The 18956-nt window shown below is 38.2% G+C and overlaps 1 protein-coding gene across 46 annotated transcripts in view; it reads left to right on the top strand.

Moving 5' to 3' along the window:
* The window catches only part of LOC122687350 (ABI family member 3 binding protein), a 277123-nt gene that overhangs the window by 119544 nt on the left and 138623 nt on the right, over positions 1–18956 (top strand). For 39 of the 46 annotated variants that reach the window (XM_043892750.1, XM_043892742.1, XM_043892755.1 and 36 more), the window contains exons 7-12: positions 7131–7179; positions 8112–8183; positions 8721–8813; positions 15732–15809; positions 17698–17772; positions 18518–18592. In XM_043892750.1, coding sequence (XP_043748685.1) covers positions 7131–7179; positions 8112–8183; positions 8721–8813; positions 15732–15809; positions 17698–17772; positions 18518–18592 — 442 coding nt within the window. The remainder of the gene's footprint in view (positions 1–7130; positions 7180–8111; positions 8184–8720; positions 8814–15731; positions 15810–17697; positions 17773–18517; positions 18593–18956) is intronic. The other 7 variants (XM_043892771.1, XM_043892776.1, XM_043892773.1 and 4 more) reach the window with 2 other exon arrangements.

The following is an 18956-nucleotide window of genomic DNA, read 5'->3' as shown; positions in this document are numbered from 1 at the left end:
GTTGGATAAGACTGAGCGACTAACTCTTTCACTTCACTCCAAGGTCCCTTTGGCTTTGGCTTTCAAATCCAGTCACGAGGAATAGAGCCTCTCTTCCATTCCCTTCTAGAACAATCCTCTCTGTTGTGAATGGTTTCCTAGGAAGCACATCTTATCTACCACCCTCTTGGATGTCGTACTTTAGCTTACATGTGACTCAGTGTTGTTTCTTTCATTTCTTCTTCACAGCAATCATATCCCAATAATTTATGTTTCTTTTGGCAGAATATTTCATTTAGGGTTAGTTACTCAGCAAGATTGGGAAAGATGATTGACATTTTATTCCCAAGAAATTTTATATCTTTTCCACATCATAAATAGCCATGACAAGAAGGTCCAGGAAGAAATTTCCTGCATCTATGACACAGAGCCAGATATTTGATCAATTCAAGCTGTGAGGCGGAGTACCCCCAACTCTAGCCAGCTTTAATGAGCTGTGGTTTGAAACTCTTGGGTATTTCCAAAGGAAAACCCAAACTAATTAAAAAGATATTTTAAGGATTCTCTGTGAGGCTTTCTTCATTGTTACAGTCTGGATAGGAGAAAAAATGTTTCACAAACTTCCCTCTGTGCCTTTGGGTAGCTCCAGAACATGGGAAAATTGTAAAAGAACCACTTGGGATAGCCTTTGACCATCTCGTATGACCACTTAGAATTGATTCTGAAAGTTTATTTGATACTTTATAGAGGTATATATTTTGGGGCTTCCCAGGTGGCACTGGTGTTGAAGAACCCGTCTGCCAGTGCAGAAGATGTAAGAGAGAAGGGTTCAGTCCCTGGGTCGGGAATATCCCCTGCAGGAGGGCATGACAAGCCACTCCATATTCTTGCCTAGAGAATCCCATGGACAGAGCAGCCTGGAGGGCTTCAGTCCATGGGGTTGCAGAAAGAAGGCAGTATTTCAAGAGAGATGAAATTAATTCCAGAGTTTTAAGACATGTTGAAAAATGTTTTTATTCATATATGCATGCTTACACCTAAAACTTAAGCACAGCAGAAACTTCTTCACACCTTCTGAAAAGAGATTGGTAATGGAAAAAACAGTGTGAACTTGAGGCTATCCATTTTAACAGATAAATGACATGCAGATTAAAATTTGAATATTAAATGCAGCCCCGTCTTAACTTCTGCCCTCCCAGCTGTGACATTTGGCTTGTAGGCTCTCAGTCCTCCAACCAGAGATGGAACCTGGGGCCACGCTGTGAAAGCACCATGCCCTAACTTCTGTACCACCAGGGAACTCCCAAACACAGCCCCACCTTAAACGTCTTGCTACATTATATACCGTAACTCCCGTATCTAAGCCTGTGATCTGCAGGCAACTCTCGGGACATTTGTGCCAGAGGACACTGAGCAGGGGTCTCTTCTCCTTGGTTAGTGCTTTTGTTACGCTGCTTGTTAATTACTTTCAATATCACCCCCGCCTCCATCTCTAGAAAAATGAGAGAAAAGATGTATGCATAAACAAAGCCCTGATTCTTCCTATGTAAGTTGCACCACTTGAGATCCATGTACAAAAAACAGATGATAATTGGGCTATTTTCTTCATATTGGGAAGCCAGAACCCTGTTTTTTTTTGTTTTTTTTTTTTTAATTTTTTTATTAGTTGGAGGCTAATTGCTTCACAACATTTCAGTGGGTTTTGTCATACATTGATATGAATCAGCCATAGATTTACACTTATTCCCCATCCCGATCCCCCCCTCCCATCTCCCTCTCCACCCGATTCCTCTGGGTCTTCCCAGTGCACCAGGCCGGAGCACTTGTCTCATGCATCCCACCTGGGCTGGTGATCTGTTTCACCATAGATAGTATACATGCTGTTCTTTTGAAATATCCCACCCTCACCTTCTCCCACAGAGTTCAAAAGTCTGTTCTGTATTTCTGTGTCTCTTTTTCTGTTTTGCATATAGGGTTATCGTCCTACTCCTCCGCCATCTTGGCTCCTCCCCAGAACCCTGTTTTTATCAAGGTTAAATCTAATGTCTACTATCTGTCTTTTTAAAAAAATTTTATTGGATTATTGTCAATTTACAAGGCTGTGCTGTTAATAGTTTTAGGTGTACTGCAAAGTGATTCAGTTATACATGTACACTCATTCATTCTTTTTCAGATTCTTTTCTCATGTAAGTTATTACAAAATATTGAATAGAGTTCCCCGTGCTATACAGTAGGACTTTGATTATCTACATTATATACAATAGTGTGTGTGTGTTAACCCCAAGCTCCTGATTTATCCCTCCCCCTCATATTTCCTCTTTGGTAGCCGTAAGATTTTTTTTCCCATATCTATAAGACTGTTTTGTAAATAAGTTCATTAAGCTTTATTATATAAAAAATATAAAGGAATGATGGCTAACTTTAATATATTATTAAACAAGTTTTAAAAAACTTAGTCATCTGACTAGTTCACTAACCAAACAATGAATTTCTGAAGTATGTAGCATTTATTAACAGGTGTTTTAAAATTTAATTACTGAATTAATCCAAATCTCCTGAGAATCAAAATTCCCCTAAAATAGACATCTGTTTTCACCCTTCCATTTTTTTCCATCAGAGGTCCACCTGTCTTTTAAAATGGCCATGTCTGTCATTGACAAAAAGAGAAGTAGTATCAGTTCTTAAAGTGTAAGTTAGCAGATGAGTAAATAAGGAGAAAGACAGTCTGGTCTCTCCCCAAACACCCGAAGACCGTGTGCAGTGAATACATAGATGTCCTTTCATTCTTGGCAATCATTGAGCTAAGCAGAAACTTAAAAACTTTATATCTACACCACCAATATCACCAAAGGTGGATACCTGATTCCTCCCTGGCTGACCAGAAACACAGCAATTATCACAAGAAGGATGTTAGAGTCACCTTTAGTCAGCTGTTAGATTGAATCAGTATCTTTCGTAACTTTCATCAGGACATCCTAAAAATGAATTAAAACCAGGATATAACAGGCCCAAATTCTTCTCATGTGGTTTAGATCTTGAGTCATTGAAATTTGATTTTGAGCAACCCTCAGCCGCTCCCCGGGGCCTAATGAGAAAGTTACATCAACAGTGGGTGTGCTGATGTCCCAAAAATACCACATGGACAAACCTGTGAAGAGTAGCTTACAAAGAATAGCATCCTTGTGTTATCATTACTTTTCTTAAATTTAACTTTTTAAAAACAATATCGGGGGAAAGGCAGTGCAGTGCAGAGTGAATCTAAAGCCCCCCACAGTGTTTGGTTACTGCCGCTGTGGTCATTGCTAGATTTGAGTGGGTTTCCCTAGCCAGGACTGAAAAGGAAGCTGGGTGAACCATCAGGGACATTGCCTTTTACCACTTCAGCATCCTCTTCCCATTGAGTCTCACCAACTGGATACTCAGCTACAGTGTCCCCTGAAAAGTGGTAAAAGTGAATTTCCTTAGGGCTTTCCTGGTGTCTCAGATGGTAAAGAATCGGCCTGCAATGCAAGAGATCCAGGTTCATTCCTGGGTTGGGAAAAGCCCCTGGGGAAGGGAATGGCAACCCACTCCAGTCTTCTTGCCAGGAAAATTCAAGGAGCCTGGCAGGCCGCAGTCCATAGGGTTGCAAAGAGTTAGACGTGACTTGAGCACACACACATGTGAAGTGCAATAAGCCAGACAAATATCATCTGATATCACTTATATGTGAAATCTAAAAAAAATGATACAAATGAAATGATACACAAAACAGAATAGACCTACAGACAGAGAACACACATTTATGGTTACCAAAGGGGAGAAGGAGAGGGGAGAGAGAAATTAGAGAGAGTTTGCCATTAACATATATGTGCCAGTATATAAAACAGATAACCAACAAGAACCTGTCTAGCACAGGGAAATATATTAATAATTCCTATTCCTCTAGCACAGGAAATATATTATATATAGTAATATATAATAATCAATAAAGGAAAAGAACCTGAAAAAGAGTATATATGTGTGTTTATATATATATTCTTATAATGTGAATCACTTTCCCGTACACTTGAAACTAATGCAGCAACACTGTAAAATTAACTACATTTCAATTAAAAAAAACCTTCTTACAGAGAGGGAGTTACTACTTGCTCATTAGTCTTGGTGCATCTTTGAATTGCTAATTAGACAAGAGAATAATTATAAGGTCTAAAAAGAATTGGATTCTGCAACCAAATGATTTCCTTATTCTCTGGCAGCACAGATATAGTCTTGTCATCATCTTAATAGAAGACTAGTCTGTACTCAGATAAGAACCCGAACAAAAACTGTGTTCCATTATGTCAAGAATGAAATATTTTCTATCTCTTTTTGTCAAAAACTTCCTTGAAATAAATCATCCACAGCAGAGGAAATACAAATTGGGATAATGCCATCGACACAGCAACACATAGGTGTTTCTGCGGTAATGTGATGTGTCTCTGGACACTTCACGCTCTGCAAAACATACACTAAAGGACAAGACACATGGGGCAAAAAGAGGACCAGACATTCAAAAATCTTTGGCACTGTAGGCACAACTCTATCAAAAGAAATTAGTAGCACCAGGAACGATACTGTGGCTCCCCTGGCAAACCTCTCCCATGGAACTGGAGTTTGCCACATCAAAGATTTAAATGCTCAGGAATGATAGAGACTATGGATGGCAACCCTTTCACTGAAGCAGGACAGGTGGAGGTAAGGTGGACACACCAAGACAGGGTCACGGGCCTGGGAAGAAGGATCCTGTGGGCAAGTGCACTTATTTAATTTTCTTATGAGAAAGCCAAGAGGTTCTCTGCCAGTATGACATCAAAGTTGAACTTTTTTTTTTTTTTTTCTTTCCTACTGATGGCTATACTTGTATTCCTGCTGTTCCTCCCCACTTGCTTGGGCAAAGTTGTGTATAAATTATATTTACATCATTTCTCTGTTGACCAATAGTGTATGAGCCACGCACTTAACAGACTGCTGGTTATAATAGCTTCTCCTAGTTATAAGTGTAATTCACTCCGTAAGGAACTTGGAAAATATAGAAAGGTACATAAAATAAAGTATCAGATTATAAGGAATGACTACCGTTTAAAAAATGACTATGATATATTTCCTTTTGGTCTTTTGTCTATACACATATTGTTATACAATTAGGTTATAATATAAATATAAATTTGTATCCTTTACATTTATACTATACATACTTCCCACTTTGTTAAATAAATGTCAGAAATTTTAACCATAATTTATTTAACAAAACCTCTGCTTTGGGATGATGAGATCGTTTCACATTGTGGTAATAAACACTCTTACACAAAATGATAGCTCTATCTTCTACTACTTCCTTAGGCTAGATTGCTAGGTAGGAAATTACTGGATGTCTTAGTCCATCAGGGCTGCTATAACAAAAATATTGCAGGCTGGATGGATGGCTTAAACAATACGTTATTTCTCACAGTTATGGGGCCTGGGAAGTCAGTGTTAAGGCACTGGCAGATTTAATGTCTGGGGAGAGCTCACTTCTGGCTCACAACTATCTCACATGACAGGAGGGTGGAGAGAGTTCTCTGGCTTTTCTTTCACAAGAGCACTAATCCCATTCATCGGGGCTCCACCCACATGAGGTATTTACTTCCAAAGGCCCCACCTCCAAATGCCATCACACTAGGGATTAAGTTTTAATATACAAATTTGTGGGGCAAGCATTTGGCCTACAGCACTGGATCCAAATACAATGCAAGAAATACAGATACTTCTTTTTAAAATAGTTCGTTAAGAGTAAACTTTTATTTTCTGTGTTTTTTAAAAGTAAGGACTTTAATACAAGAAGAAAAATAGCCAACAGTAAGCATGGTATTGTGGCCCTTCTTTGTTATGGGCATATTGTTTATTAGAATGGGAGCATGTTAACAAATCTTCTTTGCTCACAACTTTAAACACCTGTGTGGTTAAGTATCTCATTCACTACATCCTGAATTGTCAGCAGGTCTAGTACCGGGAATATCTATACCATGCATCCAGGTTAAACCAAGCTTCAAAAAATCAATGTCGTGCTTGCTTACCCCTTTACCTCAGTCTGATTCTGCTCTGGATGTTTCCTGCTGTTCTTTCGTCCTGTTCCATGCCTCTTCCTTGGCTGTCTTATCCTTGGCTCACTATCCCCAGCGAGGACTCCACTCAGGTTAACTCTAAACATGCCCCTGGTTCAAGTTGTTCTCTCTGTGACATCCAAACTTACCGTGGGACACCTGAGGGAATTTGGAAGAAGGGAGAAGTCACAGTCCTCTGAGACCTGCCCTTCCAATTTTGAGGTCCGCTGGGCATAAATACATACACAATTGTTAAAACTACAGGCTTTAGAAGTAGAAATGTCTGGATCTGAGTCCCAGCTCTGCCTTCCCGGGCAAGGAAAAGCTTCGCATCAGGAGTTCACAGTGGTTGTGTGTCTGAAGCAGCAGGGGGACACCCTGTAACAATTGTAGGGTTGGTTGATTGGTTTTTAAAATTTATTTATTTGTTTAATTGGAAGATAATTACTTTACAATGCGGTGATGGTTTTTGCCATACATGGCATGAATCTACTGCAGGCATACATGTGTTTCCCCCATCCTGAGGCCCCTCGCACCTCCCTCCCCACCCCATCCCTCTGGGTTGTCCCAGAGCACTGGCTTTGGGTGCCCGGCTTTATGCTTGAAACCTGCACTGGTCATCTAGTTTATATACGATAATATACATGTTTCAATGCTATTCTGATTGGTTTTAAAAGAATGTGTAGCTTAAAATCCTTTTTTGAGAGGGAATATAAAGACAAAATTTTTGAGGTTCACTGGTTCAAATTAAGTGAAAACACTCTAGGATTCAACCCAGAGGATTTCAGTTCTTTCCATTGCAGTTTCTAAGTAAACTAAACTAATGGGAATTTTGAAGGTACTGCTTCTGTCAAATCTTTGGACATTTATGGGAAAAAACAAGTGAATGCAATAAAACAGAGGCAGATATATGTACTAAAGATCTTTCCAGCAACCGTTAAACCAGTGTCATGGAGAACTTCATGGAAGGCAAGAAAGGACTACTTCCAGTTTTTAAATTATTTTTTGTTAACCATAACTCAAAAGATGTGTCTCTTCCTCCCTTTTCAGCCAGCATATGTCCCAAGAAAGCTAATCCCAGTAACAATCATCAAGCAAGGTAATTTGCATGTCTGCTTTGGATATATGCTTAGAGCTATTTTAATATGCCTTTTAAACTGAGATAATTAAACAGCACATATTTTTAAAAAAATTTATGCTTATTTTTTTGAAAAATAATTGCAGTAGTAAATTAGAAGTTAACAGATAATTTTGACTCTACAAATAGGCCAAGTCTTGGCAAGGCATATTGGTTGGACATCTGGAGAAAGAACAACCCTAACAAGTATTAAATTTTATAAAACCAATTAAATATATGTGGCTTTCTTCAGCATTAAGATCATTTAGATGTAGGAAGTCATTAATAGGATATTTTGGATTAATGAAATGATAACTATGATTTAGAGCTCATTTTAAGGACTGTAAAGAAATCCAGGTTTCAAGACTTATGTCTTATTTTAGCATCTAGTCATTTGTGTTTTGACTTTCAGTTTTTCAAATTATTTAAAAGACTCAATTATTTCCAGAAAGTTTTGTGGTGGAAAAGATTGGGCACTTAAAATACGAATTCATTTTAAGAAAACACAGTGCCTCAAGTGTATTTTCAAAATGGGGTCAGTTAGTATTGGGCTTATCCATAGAATCTTGGCTTTGAGGATATACATTTTCTAACTCATTTTATTTACTGAGTGTGTCATTGCCTCATTTTGTGCAAGTTATTTAACTTGGGTAGGCTTCAGGGAGTGGAGCTGAGAAAGGAAATTTTAAGCTAATTAGAACGGAACACTTTCTCTACTTAAAGGCATAGGTGTTAGGATGTGCCTTCTAGCCTTTTGTTGGTTGTGTAGCCAGCCCAGTGAGTTCCTTTCTGTTAATTAAAAAAGCATCAGATTTCTCCAGTGCAGATGGCTTTATGTTATTAGCTTCATTCTGCTTCTTGACTGTAATTTTTTTTTTTCCCATTCACACTATTATCTTTTGGTCTTTCAACAGTGATTCAGAATGTTACACACAGGGCCTCAACTAAATCTCCAGATAAGACTCCCTATGGAGGAACAATACTGGGTGAGTCTGTCTTGAAATCTACACCTACGTTAAGCAAATCAGGCTCTTATTTTGATAACAAGGCTGTTATAGAATTTTGCACTGTGTGCAGGTCTGTTAAATTGATGTTGGTTCATTTCCTTTCATTGTTTAGCATCCTGGCTTGTGTCCATTCCAGGTTAGGATCCGACGGTGTTAGGGAAGCAACTCTAGCCTGCACCTATTGGCTCCCCTCCTACCTGCCTACCTGTTGCTATTGTAAGAGAGTCTTTGTCATATCGAATAACTCTTTTAAAAGTTACTATTAGTAATGGTGTTTTTAATCTTAAGGAGCCATTCTACAATTCTTGAGTCTGTGGATTAAGTCACAATATTTTGGTTGTTCAGTTCTGAATATGAAAAAAGATTATGTTTAAAATTTACTGTCATATTTTTTCCCAGATTTTTAAAGTTTGGGTTGAAATTGACTAAGCAAAATAAGCTCTAAGCGTCATGGTTCCAATGCTCTGAGCTTTGTTTCAGGATGCATTTTCTTTTATTACATCTGTTTTCTTGCAGTCCACCTTGTTATCCCAGGCCTTAATGAAACCACCGTAAAACTTCCCACTTCCATTATGTTCGAGATTTCAGAGGCAATCAAGACACAGTTAGGTAAGCGGGCAGCATTTATATGTGAACTTTGCAGTGGCTATACCAGCACTGATATTCATAGTATGTCCAAGGTATCTAGCAAATGAGCTCTTTGGAGATCTTGAAGGGAAAAGGGACAAGCATGTGCATGTGGATGGGAATAAAAGACTGTACAACTGCTGTGGAAAACAGTATGTCCATTCCTCAAAAAATTACAAATAAAATTACCATGAAAGAAAGTGAAAGTGTTAGTTGTTCAGTTGTGTCTGACTCTTTGAGATCCCGTGGACAGTAACCCGCCAGGCTTCTCTCTCCATAGAATTCTCCAGGCAAGAATAGTGGAGTGGGTAGTCATTCCCTTCTCCAGGGGATCTTTCTGATCCAGGGATCGAACATGAACCTGGCTCTCCCACTTTGCAGGCTCTACCATCTGAGCATCAAGGATCAAACTACCTGACCCAGCAATTTCACTTCTGGTTATACAACCAAAAGGATTGGGAGCAGTCTTAAAGAGATATTGGGACATTCATATTCACAGCAGCATTATTCACAATAGCTAAAATGTGGAAACAACTCAAGTGTCCATCAGCAGATGAATGGATAAGCAAAATGTGGTGTGTATATGTATGTATATGTGTGTGTATATATATATATATATATATACACACCATGGATAATTATTCAGTCTTAAAAGGGAAGGAAATTCTGACATTTACTATAATATAAATGGACCTTGAGAACATGATGCTAAGTGATAAGAAGTCACAAAAGACTGTTACTCCACTTATTTGAGATACTTAGAGTAGACAGATTCATAGAGACAGAGAGTAGAATGGTAGCTCCCAGAGACTGGAGGAGAAGAATGAGGAATTAATGTTTAATGGTGCAGAGTTTCAGTGTTACAAGATAAGGAGAGTTCTGGACATGGATGGTGGTGATGGTTGTATAACAGTGGAAATGTATTCAATACTGTTGATCTGTATAATTGAAAATGATTAAGATTTTTGTTATGTATCTTTTATCATAAAAAATTGGAAAAAGAAGTAAAGAGTAAACAGGATGGAGTGTTGGAGGTATTCAAATAAATCACATTCTATAGGGAAATAGTTACTTTATATTTTTGAAAGAAGAGTGAATATTGATCAAATTATCCAAAATATACACATTTATATAGTAAATTATCATACTGTACTATCAAGGGACCGCTAGATATTTTCAGTGGGGACTGAGGTAAAGGTCAGGTTTGTTTGAATTATTATTTACTTGAGATTATACTGTTTCCTGCTTTTAGAAAGAACCTGAGGGTTTCCCAGGTAGCACTATTGGTAAAGAACCTGCCTGTCAATGGGAGGTGTTACAGTCCTAAAATCTGTAAACAAGTGGCAGGAGATGTAAAAGATGCAGGTTCGATCCCTGCATCTTCCCTGGGTCGGGAAGATCCCCTGGTGAAGGGCATGGCAACTCACTCCAATATATTTGCCTGGAGAATCCCAAGGACAGAGGAGCCCCATAGATGGGCTACAGTCCATGGGGTTGCAAAGAGTTGGACACAACTCATACGACTTAACACACACACACAGAAAAAACCTGATATGATTTTAGTGTTTAAAAAACATAAAACAACAACAACAAAAAAAAAACATAAAACAACAATTTGGGGAAATAAACACCAAAACTCCTTTAAAGGGCACCCAGGAAATAATTGGAGCAGCCAGTGGGCTAAGCTAGTTGCTGCATTTGAGTATCACATTGGTCTGAATTCTCTCTATAGCAGAGGATCTCAACCCTGATGAAACATGAGAAGCTCTGATGGATTTGTTACACTGCTGGGATTCACCATACTTCATCAAGGTTGAGATCCTCTGCTATAGAGAGAATTCAGACCAATGATTCAGTTGTTTCTGGGGTGACGCCTGAGAATTTGCATTTCTGCCTGGTACCCAGGTGACATTGATGCTGTTGGTCTGGAAACCACAATTTGAGAACCTCTAAAGTCTCTGGAAAATGTGTCTCTGGTAAATGTCCTGGGCCACTGATGAATATGGAGGAAGATGGCATGATGTAGTAGAAACTGAAAAAGACTTTGTAGAATATTCTCCTTGAACTAGCTAAGAACTTTAGCACTTGTTATAATTGAATCTTCACATATTACGAGTTTGAAACAGGTCCAAGCCCCTGTTAAGCAACGTTTCTTCAGCAAACATTTAGTAAAGACAACTCAATACCAGAACTACAAGTGGCAGGGGAAGAGACATGATGGTGATTTACACAGACATGGTACCTACACACGCAGGGACCTCAGACTTAATTTCTCCTCCCTCACTAGAAGTTTGACCTATTCACTTATTTGATGTGAGGCAATCAGAATGTAACAGTTTTAAAAGGCAGACTCTTAAGTTCTCCTTAGCTGTAATTTGAGAATTTCCTGGCAGAAAGAGGATCAAAGCCTTAAGTGAGTAGAGAGGATTAATCAGAGGACTATTACTCTTATAATTTTAGAAAATTTTTCAGAATTGATGCGTCACCATTTTATTAAGATGTAAATACATTTGCCAATAGATCTTTGTGATTTTGTGCAGTCCTTACATTTTTACTGTAAAAATATTCATATCTGTTAGTCTTATGGTGAGTTACTTACAAGAATGTAGATGAGCGATTCTAGGCTTCCTTTCTTTAATTTGTACATCAGAGTTGATCACCTCCTGATTAGCTTTAAAACATGAGACTCAACTCCACATCCTCTAAATGCTGTGCTAAAGCCAAGAGGATTCCAAAATAAATTCCCTCAGTGAAGCTGTGTTTAGAACCGGAGCTCAGAGCCCTTGCACTCACCAGTTCTCTGCCCAGAGCCTATGGACTTAGCCCTGTGCCTGGGAAAGATTTGTTTAGAAGGAAAAGAAAAGGAAGGAACTGACTGATTCAGCCCCTAATCTGTTCATCAAAATACAAAAATCAGGATTTGTGAAGGAGACTGAAAATGAACAGAATTTTTTCCCAGACTCCTGCTGTCATTTTTGAACTGGGAGGTGTTTTAATTCTTAGTTTTGATGATATCTATCTCCCAATTTTTTTGTTTCGTTTTTGCAAACTTCCACCTGCTACCTTAATATCAATTCAGTCTTTTGTTTTCTCTAACTTAGAGAATTAAACATTTGATTTTTTTGTTTGCTTTATTGTTTGCTTTTTTTATTCTGATACAAATCACCAAGGCTTCAGGAGTACGTGTGATTTTAGTGGAGAAAATTCTATGCAAATAGAAGATGCCTTTTAAAACTTATTTCTACGGAAACACCTATCTTTAATGCACGGCAAATTTTTGACACATTGAAGAGACTGATAGGCAATATGTTTGAAAATGTCCAATAAATCCATCAAATGTACAATCTTAGACAATGTTCACAAATAACGTTTTAGACGTTTTTTTAAATGAAGAGTGAGCATAAACTTTTCTTTATACCAGTGAGGGAGAAATAAGCTTTCCTGAAGTTATTTATCACTGTCATTCAGAAAAAATCGTACTGTGTGAGGGGCAAATACTAAAAATAATATCCTCAATCTAGCAGATCCCAACGTGGGACATCAAGAAATTAATAGCTTTTGTTCTGGGAATACATGATGTGAATAATGAGAGAAATAAAAACTAGTGATATACACACTTCCCAGGGATATAGAAACGGTTTGCCAAAGCCAAGACAGCTTGCCAAGGACGAAAGGAAACGGCTGTGTTGCAAAAAGACACAGAAGGATCAGAGAGGAAAAGGAGTTTCCTGGGTTTTAGGCCGCGCTCTCACGGCATTTTTACTCTGCTGTTGCCAAGACTGGTTGTACATGCATAGTGTGGGTGAATACTCATGGCTTGATAGGAGTCATAAAGAGTCTCCACTCAAGCATCCTTCCCTTCAGCCAGTTTCTCTTCTGTCTGAAGTCCCATATTTAGAAATACGATATTCCCAGGTGGTGCAATGGGTAAAGAATCTACCTGCCCACGCAGTAGATGCAAGAGACATGAGTTCGTTCCCTGGGTTGGGAAGATCCCCTGGAGGAGGAAATGGCAGCCCACTCTGGTATTCTTGCCTGGAAAATTCCATGGACAGAGGAGCCTGGCGGGCTACAGTCTATGGGGTAGCAAAGAGTAGGAGATGGCTGAACACATGCACACATGTCTCTGTAAGGAATTAGTGATGTGTAGAGAATACAAATACCTCTTGGGAAGGTAGTTAACCATTTTTCTTCATTAACAGCCTAATTTTAGTTTCATGTAATTGCCCTGTAAGGGCATGAATAAAGAGCTAAAACAAAGCAGTTCAGAGCATTGCCTGAAAATCTAGGATCTGGAGGTTAAAATAAATAATTTTTTTAATAAATAAATGCATAGTCCTAGTTAGCCAGGGAATCACCAAGAGCATAGGAAATTACACAAGAAGGAAGGGATTAGCAAAAATCATCCTGAAGGAGAAGATGACACTGAAGAAAAAGAACATTGAAGATAAACCTTATAATCTTACATTAAAAAAAACCCTTCCTTTGTTACATGCTGAAAATAACAAAACTAGAGCTCCTCAATGTTTGGACTCAAGAGGGAGGGGATATATGTGTAATTATAGCTGATCTGCTTCATTGTACAGCAGAAAACACAGCATTGAAAAGCAGTTTTCCTTCAATTAAAAAATAAATTTTAAAAATTGTAATCTGAAGGTTTTTTCCCTGTGCCAATAATCACAGTGGTTCTAAACCAAAGTTCTGACTACAAAAGAAGCAGAAAAGACATGTTGATGAGATTTAGAAAGCTAAAAAGGATTTATCATAAAATTATGCTGAATCTGTTTAGTTTTCTAGTTATTCCAGAAAAAGCCCCTTCTCATTATGCCCTGCCACATTAATTGAACAGTGGCATTAAACATTTCTGTTGTATAAATATTGTGCAGCTTCAAGTGCACAAAAATAGAGAATGTACACTTGACGGATAGCCAAGGCGAGGACACGAGCACTTGTGATGGCTGTTTCTAGCAGTTTAAACCATTAACTGAGAATCATTAACTCTAGGAATCTATTGTATGCTTCCATGATACAGACCGAAAATTGATTTGCTTCCATGGTCTTTGAGAAAGGGATGACTGTGTAATTGTCTTTAAGATCATCAAAAAATAAGTATATTTTGTGCCCATGTTAACTGAAAAGAAGAAAATGATCTTTATGGCAGTGATGTAAACTGCAGGAGGAAGTTACAAAATTTGCATCCTTAAAGAACTTTGAAGGAACAGATTAGATCAGTAGTTTTCAACAGAGGGAGATTTTATCTCCTCCCTCCCCTTGTCTGGCACCCCACTCCAGTGCCCTTGCCTGGAGAATCCCGCGGACAGAGGAGCCTGGTAGGCTACAGTCCATGGGGCCGCAAAGAGTCGGACACGACTGAGCGACTTCACTTTCACTTTTTCCCCTTCTTCCCCCTCTGGGATATTTGGCAGTGTCCAGGGACGGGGGAGCCTGGTGGGCTGCCGTCTGTGGGGTCGCACAGAGTCGGACACGACTGAAGCAGCTTAGCAGCAGCAGCAGAGACATTTTGGGGGTAACTCAGATGGAAAAGAATCCTGCAGTGCAGGAGACCCTGGTTCGATTCCTGGGTCAGGAAGTTCCCCTGGAGAAGGGATGGGCTACCCACTCCAGTATTCTTGGACTTCCCCGGTGGCACAGATGGTAGAGAATATGCCTGCAATGCAGGAGACCTGGGTTCAATCCCTGGGTTGGGTTGGGCAGATCCCCTGGAGGAGGGCATGGTACCCCACTCCAGTACTCTTTCCTGGAGAATCCCTGCGGACAGAGGAGCCTGGTGGGCTGCAGTCCTTGGGGTTGCAGAGTCAGAATCTGAGCGGCTAAACATAGTAGAGACATTTTGGTTGTCACAGCTGTGTAATCCAGGGCATAAAGCCCAGAAATACTGTTGAATATCCTACATTTCACATAAGGCCCCCATAATTAAAAAAAAAGAAAATATACAGTCACAAATGTCAATAGTGCCAAAGTTGAGAAACCCAAGAAGTTCCTTATGGCCTTAAGACTTAAAATCCCATCTGATTATAATCAGTTCAAGGTGACATGATCAGCGTATCTCAAAGAAAAATGAATTCTTTCATGCCACTAGACTTTCAAAATATTATAAGTAGGTCATTGACTCCGTGTGCCAAATTGATGAATCGAGTTAATCCTACATGCATTTTTTGAAATGGAGAATATCTTAATCATTGGGCAACTCTGGCATAGAAATGTACTTTCGTTGAAGAAGAATACCTGGATTTTAGAAGTTTCCTGAATAGTTGTCAGAAGAGAAAAAAAAAACAAACAAAAAAACAGATTTCATTTTTTTACATTGAATTCCCACACAGACCCAAAGAAAAGATCTATGTTAATATGTGACTCAAATAAATAACCATTTGTAATTTTTTAACCACAAATATCTTCAAATATCTTCATTTCCTATGTACATTATTTATGTTTTTCTAAAACTTTATTGCCGTAATGTACTACATTTTTACCATATATAAAAATGGATAATTTCTTTTCATTGATTTTTTTTAAAAATTAGGAGTAATTGAGTATAAAATTCCAGGGAGCATTTTTCTATACAGCCTACGTCTTCAAGCAACTCTGTTTATGAATCAGAATGACTTGACAGCTAGCCAAATACTGGGTTGTCATTTTTTTCTTCCTTCCAGTGCCAACTTAGATCTTAAAGTATTACCTAGGGTTAATGAGAAGGAATTCTGAAGACTGTCACTACTAATACTAATCACTGGTAGAAATTCACAGTAATTGTATTGACTGCCTGGTGGGAAGGGATATGAGCAGAATAGTCTTGAAATAGTCTGTTGGTTGTTTTGAGGGAATTATATTTGGACACTATTATGAGGAAGTGAGGTAAATTGTTTTTCTCTGATTTTTTAGCTAAGAATGAAACCTTGGCATTGCCTGCTGAATCTAAAACACCAGAGGTAGAAAAAATTCCAGCACTGCCCATAACAGGTAATGAGATCTCTATGTTTATTAACTTTGAGAAAATACATAATATATTTTTTCAAATATTAAGTGATTGATAAGCCTGTATTTTTTTTTCAGTGAAGAGCCAGTAGGAAGTTCGTTTTGATCATAAGCACACAATAGGAGACTCTGGGTCTTTAATGTTTGGGGAAACAACAGATGCAAAATGAGCAATTGAATTATATAACTGATCTGTAACAATAGAACCTGCATTATTCACTCCAGGTGAAAATTGTTACCTCAACATCCTGAAATATTTTTATACTGAGATGTAATACCATGGTTTTGGTGCTTTCCATTTATAAGAAGACATGAGAGCATTTTTCAGTTCTTCACTTTCACAAGTGATTGGTTTAAAAAAATACCGTTATCCATACTTTGATATCTATGAAAGTGCCCTGGAATAATTTAGTAAGTGGCTCTTGAAGATTAACAACCTTCATGAAGAAAATACATAATAATTCATTAAAAAAATCCTTTAAAGAATAAATTCAGTGTGCATTTTCCCCAGTTTATCAACCATTACTAACAAACAAACATTCAGCATTTTTTCTGTGGACAAACTGCCCAAGTCCAGCCCATCAGGGACACATTATTCTCTGAACTACAGAGTATTTGCCAGAGCAATACCACCTCATTCAGGACTCTGTGAAACAAATACCTAGCAAGGATTCCCCTAAATCTTCATTTAGCAAAGTAACTCCAATCTAAAGTGAGTTTTTAATCCATAAAATTGCTGTAAATTGAAAAATCAGTTATATTTACCTTGTACTAAACTCTGACTCAAGACTTGTACAGAGAAGATAAAGATTGGCGGGGAAATAAAATGACCTGATTTCAATAAACCTATTCAAGTAAAAATATTTCTGACAGAGTAAGAAGTATTTGGTCCTGACTGAAGGTGAGAGATGGGCCTTCCATCCCCTCCCTACCTTCATAGAAATTGAAGAAAAGGTATAATCTGATGCTGGAGTAATCTATTTGAATGAAATTCCTAGGTAGTTTTCTGACTTCAGTCTAATTGGTAAATACCAAAAATGGATAGGCATGACCCAGTGGAGATTCTATCGACTTTTCCCAATTATACTTGTTCTCTTGGCATAGTATATGATGAGGGCGTCTATAGATTTCTTAGTTCTCTGCCAAAACTTCCTTGAGACTTTCCACTTTAGAAATGCTTAGACAAACTTCGTAATTTATTATTCATTGTTATTGTGTTTATTTCATACCCTTACCCTACAAAATTCTGGAATTGTGTAGCTCACAATTCATGCCAGATTTCAGTGATCCTGGTTCTTATTTCTCAACAACGATTTACCTGAGGGTCATCTTTACCTTTGATCTAGTACTTGAAAGTGCTCTGTGACTGAGCACTTGAATCCTTATAATTTCAACCCTCTTCTAATCTTGGCATGTTCACTGCAGTTTGGAAAAGAGAATTCTTATCATGTAATAGTTCTAAATAAATCTTTTTGCCCTGGGTCATTCTTTTAGCTGCCCATTTATTAACACATTTAATAAATATTTATCATGTGCTTGCTTACTATTCTCCAGAGTTTGTGCTAAGCTCTGGAGATAAAGAGGAAAATAGGCACACAAGAAATTATGAATAATCTGTTAAGTGCTTCCATGAGGGTCAATTCCATGTGCTTTTTGAAATACCTGGAGGGTAGACAAACCCAGAAGGGAATGGTTGGAAGGAGGTGTCAGTTCAGACACTGGGCCAAGCCAGGGAGCCCTTACCGTAATTAACTTGAAAAGAATTGGTCTTTATACATGTCAGTTCTAATTCTAAAGGGCAACAACAGAAACTTACGGTCCTGAGTTGTTTCATTTTATCTTAATTCATAAAGTCGTCTTTTTTCCCTTCCAGTGACTCCTGAATCAGTTCCAAGAACCACTAAGCCCACTGTGTCTAGTGCATTAGACATTTCAGAAACAACACTGGGTAATTCTAAGAACTTTTTTTTCCTTTAAAAACAAAAACCACCCCAACCCTCATAGAAAAATAACCTCAGTGCCTTGGCTTCCCATCCTCCCCACTTTCTTTCCTCCCTTACAGGCAGTAGTTCATCTTCCTATTTCTTGGATCAGTTCCCTTAAAGAGTTAACAACATGCCTTGATCCTGGTGACTAATATTTTAGGCAGCTCTGGATGTTAGATGCTAACTGCACACCCTTTTTACCAGCCTCTTGGGAGGCATAGAAAACCAGAATGCCAGCCCTCTAGTCTACAAAGCTTGGAGCAGTGAGTGTCGTGACTGTGTCTATGCTTCCCATTTCCGCTGGCTTTTCCTAGGCTTATGTGTAGTAAACTTAAGGAGACTACTCAAAAGTGTAATGCTTTTTACTAAGAATTTCATGCCATGCAAGTTGGCTGTTGATTGGCCTGAGAGAATCTAAGTTGCTTTATTCTCTTCTCCTAAAAAAAAATTTTAAAAAGGAGCAGCATGTACATATATTGTTCTGTCCTTGTGATGTTGATCTTCCATGTCACACCATGGCCATTCAAAGGTAGACCTTCAGATTAATACAACTGTGTAAAAACTTTCCAGGGGAAGCCAGCTATTTCCATGAAAGGTATCAGCTGCCCAATGTACCCTCCATTATGAGCATGCCTCACACGATACGATTAAGTCACAATGTCAAATCCTGACTTGGGGTGTTTCTAACTGAGTTCTTCTTTATTGCAGTTCTCAGGGGAAGGACCCCCGGAACATCACAAACTATTTTAATACCTAGGTTTGAATTGCCACTGAGCACTCTAGGTAAAAATTATTAAACACTATAGCTTATTATTTCCTTGGAAATTTTATGCATGCCTGAAAGAAACACTGAGGCTAACTCATTCAAATTTATCTTCTCACAGAAAAGAAGGGACACATGGCTTTTAGAACAATAAATGCCTGAATGCCAAACCCTTAGATGCTATAAATTCTTTATTTTATAATTTAGGGTACTAACTAGTCGTTCTCTATATAAATCCTTTGGCTGTTTTCCTTGGGAGTAGTCATATTTTGATATTATATTTGACTCTTTTAAATCAAAATCATTGTGACTGAATAAATTATTTTCCGTATTTTTCCAAAAGAGCTTTTTATTCAACTGTTTCTCTTGAAAGAGAAGATATGT

Source organism: Cervus elaphus, chromosome 31 (genome assembly GCF_910594005.1).
Source record: "Cervus elaphus chromosome 31, mCerEla1.1, whole genome shotgun sequence".
NCBI lineage: Eukaryota > Metazoa > Chordata > Mammalia > Artiodactyla > Cervidae > Cervus > Cervus elaphus.
Note: the sequence above shows the minus strand (reverse complement) of the source record. Positions and strands in the feature narration are given on the sequence as shown.